The sequence below is a fragment of the Hylobates moloch genome, unplaced genomic scaffold, assembly GCF_009828535.3.
Source record: "Hylobates moloch isolate HMO894 unplaced genomic scaffold, HMol_V3 SCAFFOLD_15, whole genome shotgun sequence".
NCBI lineage: Eukaryota > Metazoa > Chordata > Mammalia > Primates > Hylobatidae > Hylobates > Hylobates moloch.
In genome coordinates, this window is record NW_026652290.1 from 2833167 (window position 1) to 2839166 (window position 6000).

Sequence of the window (6000 nt, forward strand, 5' to 3'; positions counted from 1 at the left end):
AAACCGCCCCTTATTCATCTTTCTCCCACACCAACTAACTCTAGGGAATGAATGCTTAATGTGGCTTGAAGGAAATGAAGACAGCGACCTAAAAGCACACAGATGCAGACTTCCAGGAAGAGGTTTTCCCATCTTGCTGGACTCCTGTAGTGTCAGTATTTGGGGCTCCCTCTAATGCCACATTTCTGCTGAGCCTGCAGACATACTTGGAACCCATCACCTTCGGGCTCCCAGACTCAGGCTCCGCACAGCCCGCGAGGGAAACGGTCATGGGCACGCACCGACACGTTTCCATCTCTGCATGTTTATCTACGTCGACTGTGAATTCAAGCAAGGGTGGCCCTCGTGGACAACCTACGAGCCTTAGGGACACAAAAGGCTTCCTGTGCAAAATGCACGGAATCTCCTGACAGGACTTCACGCTAATCATCATTCACAGGTGGGTTCTGGGGCTGGACCCCACGGAACTCGTCTTGGTTGTGTCTTGGACTTCTCACTGCCCCAAAGGAGCCTACCACTGTGGTTTTATGGTCCGAGGAACAGTTAGGCCTCGAAGGCCTGGCCTAGGGAGAGTGCACTCTGCATCCCGAGCTCCCGCCTTCCCCACTCGGCGGCCAGGACCGAGTTTCCCGCCCCACAGCCCGACCAGAGGTTGGTGGCAGTTGGAGGCAGTTGGGACCGGCCCCAGCAGGTTGGAACCGGTCTGGGCCGGGCCGGAGGAGGAAGGGGGGGAGGAAGAGGCCGCCTCGCGCTCTCCCTGCGCGCGTGACTCACGCTGGCCGCTGACGTCAGGCGTGCGCGCGCGGCGGGGGGGGGTGCTCTACGTACGTGTAGTGCTGCGGTTTCTCGGGCTGTGCCTGCAGCACCTGAGCGGTAGCGGCCGGGGGCGCCGAGGAAGCTGCGGAGCCGCCGGGCCCGGGGCCCTTCGACATGGTCTTGTCTTCCTGCCTCTTCGCCGCTCCCCTTTTATTATTCAGTCTGCGCGGTCCGCGCCGAGGACCCGGTGCGCCTGCGCCGCGCCACGAGAACGTGAAGACCCCCCACACGGTAGCAGGGGTTGCTGGGAGTTGTGGTTCTATGTCCGGCTGGAATTTTACCGTCGGCAGAGGGTTGTTGGCAAAGCGCGGGACCACAATACCCAGGAATCCCTGCTGGTAGTGTCCCGGATGCTGAGGGCCTGCGACGGCTTCTGGGAATTGCAGTCCGGTCGCGTTTCTCCTTCTTAACAGCGCGTTTTCAGTTTCATAGGGAAGCCTTTCCATGAAACTGGAGCGCCTGGAGGAGAAGGGGCCCAGAGCTAGGGAGACCCTAGCGACTTCTGCGAAAGAGTTCCAAGTATAATTTCACTGCCAACAGTGTCATAACTACTTTGCCTTTATATTTAGTACAGCTAGGTTCGATCCTAATGCCTTCTCAGAGCAGTGCCTCCAAGCAGGGCTTAAGAATCTGTGTTGTCGGTTCTTAGTTCTGGGCACTGTGCTGCAGGCACCTGCAATCTGCCAGCAACCCCTTCATCCCTGCGGCGGGTCTAACCTAAGAGGCATTGAGAAAGCTTTGCTAAGGAGGAGGTACACCGCACGCTACAGTTCCCGCGCCTTTGCCGAGGCGCTTCATTTACCTTTACCAACCTCGACACCTGGAACTCCACGACTTCTGTGCTTTCTCAGCCTGACACCTGGCCTGACCAACTTGTTTCCAGTACATTAAGGGCCAAGGACGAATTTAATCTCCGCCTAGAATAGTCTCTGAGGTACACTGACAAGTTGCCAGTGTTGAGAAGCATCACAGGGTCCAGAGGAAAGGCCTGGGTTTGAGTAGGGCGGCCCGTATTTATCCACTCTAGTTTTCTTCTCTGGACGTCAGCCTTTTTAATTGGGACATTATCTTTCCCCTCTCTGCTTCCCACCCGTCAAGCAAAGTTCTTCACTTTGTAAAATGAGCCAGGTGCCCCAGACCTAGGCATTTGTTTCTGTGAGTTTTAGAATGTTCTCCGTAGATATTTTAACAGTTGTCATTTAACTTCGTTTTTCATATTGAATCTATTTCAAATCCACTGGTTTTGATTTATGTTTTCTTAGATGGGATTACATTAGCAAATGATTATCTCATTGAAGAAACACATTCCAAATAACCTTAGGGGTGAAGGGTGGTGGGGCTAATGGAAAATCGTTAATGTTTGAGTGACACATACTTATTTTATTTAGCTCCAAGTTCCCTTACATCAGAAGCCACATTACAGAGTTGAGAAACTGGTATTTCCTAAACAGGCTAAATCGTTTAGCCACTAGGGGCGTTTGAAAATGAAAAATTACAAAAGGACAAATAAAAGTTGTATATTGCTTCCATCCTATGATTAAACGCAAGTTAATTGGTTTGTGTTAGCCTCAAAACACTCAAGTGTGATCTGACTGAAGAACTAGAGTTCACAGCACTAGATTTTAAATAATAGATGTATATCATGATCTTCAGAATAAGTGTGTACTGGTAGAATTGGGAGATGATACCATCCAAACTGCTTAATTTACAAAAGAGGAAACCGAAACCCAGAGAAGCTAAGTAACTTGCACAAAGTTACTCAGCAAGTTGGTAACAGAAGAGGAACTAGGACAGTAGCCTACAAGGCTACATCACATTCACTGTTGGGTTTTGTTTGGTTTGTTCTCTTCTGCTATTTTTTTCATTGTATAGACATTTTTTATTCTTCCTCATTTCCTGTGTTGCTTTTCCTCCATTGTACCAATTTGGGAAAAGTGAAACATACCTGCGTGACTACCAAGTAAGAGAGAGAGACAGCCTTTTTTTTTTTTTTTTTTTTTTTTTTGAGACGGAGTCTTGCTCTGTTGCCCAGGCTGGAGTGCCGTGGTGCGATTTCGGCTCACTGCAACCTCCGCCTCCCAGGTTCAAGCAATTCTCCTGCCTCAGCCTCCTGAGTAGCTGGGATTACAGGTGTGTGCCACCACGCCCAGCTAATTTTTGTAGTTTTAGTAGAGACGGGGTTTCACCATGTTGGTCTGGCTGGTCTTGAACTCCTGACCTCACAATCCACCCTCCTCAGCCTCCCAAGAGCTGGGATTACAGGCATGAGCCACCACGCCCAGCCTCCTGTTTCCACGTATCATACTTAAATGGATAAATGCATATCCATACCTTTTTTCTCGGTGTGGCTTTAGTTTCTAATAATTAGCAAAGCTGGAAAGAAAATGCTGTCCATCCACACAGAGGCATGGAAATGACAGGATTCTGTATAACCTAGAAAAATCGTGAAACACAGCCAGGCGCAGTGGCTCAAGCCTGTAATCCCAGCACTTTGGGAGGCTGAGGTGGGCGGATAATGAGGTCCGGAGATCGAGACCATCTTGGCTAACACGGTGAAACCCTGTCTCTACTAAAAATACAAAAAATTAGCCGGGCATGGTGGTGGGCTCCTGTAGTCCCAGCTACTCAGGAGGCTGAGGCAGGAGAATGGTGTGAACCCGGGAGGCGGAGCTTGCAGTGAGCCGAGATCGTGCCACTGCACTCCAGCCTAGGCGACAGAGGAAGACTCCATCTCAAAAAACAAAAAAAAAATCGTGGAACACAAAGTGGGGACCAATTTAGAAAGTCCATTCCTCTTCTTGGCCAAAAAAAAAAAAAAAAAAAAGATGACAAGTTATTTTTCTGTTTGCATCCCAGAGAATTTGACAGCCTCATATGTGTGTCTAAACAGTCCCCTGTTTCTTAGCTTGACACAGGTTTGAGGACAAAGCATGAGAATCCACCTAGGTCTCTCTTCTCAGCATGGCATGAATAAAATCATGTAATTTTTCCCTACCTCAAATTTTGAGTCAAAGGCAGAAATCAAGGTTGGTTATCACAGTAAATTTAGGTATATGATGATTAAATACATAATGTGCATGTTAAGATTAAGAAGGCTGGCTGAGCGCGGTGGCTCATGCCTGTAATCCCAGCACTTTGGGAGGACGAGGCAGGCAGACCACGAGGTCAGGAGATCGAGACCATCTTGGCCAACATGGGAAACCCTGTCTCTACTAAAATACAAAAAATTAGCTGGGCATGGTGGCACATGCCTATAATCTCAGCTACTTGGGAGGCTGAAGCAGGGGAATCGCTTGAACCCAGGAGGAAGAGGTTGCACTGAGCTGAGATCGCGCCACTGCACTCCAGCCTGGCAACACAGCAAGACTCCATCTCAAAAAAAAAAAAAAAAAAAAATTAAGAAGGCTGAAATAATGACAGGAATTTGGTACCAGAGATTGAGATGAAGCTGAGCTAGTTTTTCAAATTGTGCATTTTTTTCTCATTGTTTGATACTTGACCACTGGTGTGACAAGTCAATATCGAGGTATTTGTACTTATGTACTGTAATTCTCTGAAGGCCAGGCATGATGGCTCATGCCTGTAATCCTAGCACTTTGGGAGGCTGGGGCAGAAGGATTGCTTGAGTCCAGGAGGTCAAAACTGCAGTGAGCCGTGGTCACCGCACCACTGCACTCTAGCACGGGTGACTGGGCAAGACCCCACTTCAAAAAAAAAAAAAAAATTATCGGCTGGGCACGGTGGCCTACGCCTGTAATCCCAGCACTTTGGGAGACCAAGGCGGGTGGATCACGAGGTCAGGAGATCGAGACCATCTTGGCTAACACGGTGAAACCCCATCTCTACTAAAAATACAAAAAAATTAGCCAGGCATGGTGGCAGGCACCTGTAGTCCCAGCTACTGGGAGGCTGAGGCATGAGAATGGTGTAAACCCAGGAGGCAGAGCTTGCAGTGAGCCGAGATCACGCCGCTGCACACCAGCCTGGGCGACAGAGTCAGACTCCGTCTCAAAAAAAAAAAAAATTATTTTAGTTGAAACCTATGTATACCTGTATCTGCTACTTTTTCTTTTAATAGTTTAGAATATTTGTTGAACCAGCATCAGAACTATAGAGTAGAATGCCCAAGGCTCTATTTCAATTTTCTGGGCTTTGCTTGGCTAGTCTTAACCTTAAGCCTGCTATGGTATTTTATATACTTGAGGCAACTAAAGAACTGACTATTACAATCTACCCAAGACATTTACTTAGGCAAAGGTAGGGATTAGCATATTTACACATTTGTCATGTTTCTTCAGAAGTAATACCTGCCAGGATATGCTATTAAACAAAAGGGCACATAGCTGGTTTAGTTATCTTTCATTTATTCTTTATGGACATGCAAATACTATAGTGGGACTATTTACTTTTGGCTGTAGTCATTTCATTCAATTGAAGTACATAATTCAAGTAACATGTTGCTTAGTAAGTTACCTCTTGTTTAAGCATATGGAAATCAAATATTTTGTGACACCTTAAAAACATATGAAACTGTTCCTCTAAAATAATTTATTAACATGTTTATTTGTATCTATTATTTACCCCTTCCCACCCCACCAAGGGACCTGCTTTTGGTTAAAAATGTATGTGCATGATATATGAAATACTTGATAATATAACATGATTTACTGAATTCTAATTCTCACACTACGCACTTAACTATCAAAATATTATGAAAGGTAAATCATCCAGGGAACACATTTTATTTTACATCGGAAAATATTTACAAAAATTTTGTTAAAGTAGCCTCTCTGCGTGCATAGCATTCGCTTGATGCCTGTAAGTTGAGACTCCTGCTCATCCTGATAGAGACCAATGCAATTCATTTGCATTGACTTTCTATTGCAGAGCTTTGGAACCAAGGGAAGGATCCAAACATAGCTCCATTTTATCCAATCAGAAGGGCCGTTTAGTGCTAAACTCTGATTCGTCCATTCCTCTTTGCATCCATCCAATCATTAGGCCACTTTAACAGCCAATCAGCGGCCTAGATATGCACCAATCATGGAACAGTGCCGAAGCACGGCCTTTGTGTCGGGGGATGTCAGCGCGTCGGCGAAAGCGCCCACCAATAGAAAAAGTCGTTGGTGTATGCAAAGAAGGGTTCTATGACGCAGAGACGCAGCGTGAAGCGTGCATATAAAA

The 6000-nt window shown here is 46.8% G+C and overlaps 1 protein-coding gene across 5 annotated transcripts in view; it reads right to left on the reverse strand.

Annotated features, from left to right (window-relative positions):
- UNK (unk zinc finger) overlaps window positions 1–987 on the reverse strand; it is a 42058-nt gene extending 41071 nt beyond the window's left edge. For 4 of the 5 annotated variants that reach the window (XM_032178812.2, XM_032178811.2, XM_032178810.2 and 1 more), the window contains exon 1: window positions 829–987. In XM_032178812.2, coding sequence (XP_032034703.1) covers window positions 829–932 — 104 coding nt within the window. In that variant the 5' untranslated portion in view covers window positions 933–987. The remainder of the gene's footprint in view (window positions 1–828) is intronic. The other variant, XM_032178813.2, reaches the window with a different exon arrangement.
- Between the last annotated feature and the right edge of the window lie 5013 nt (window positions 988–6000).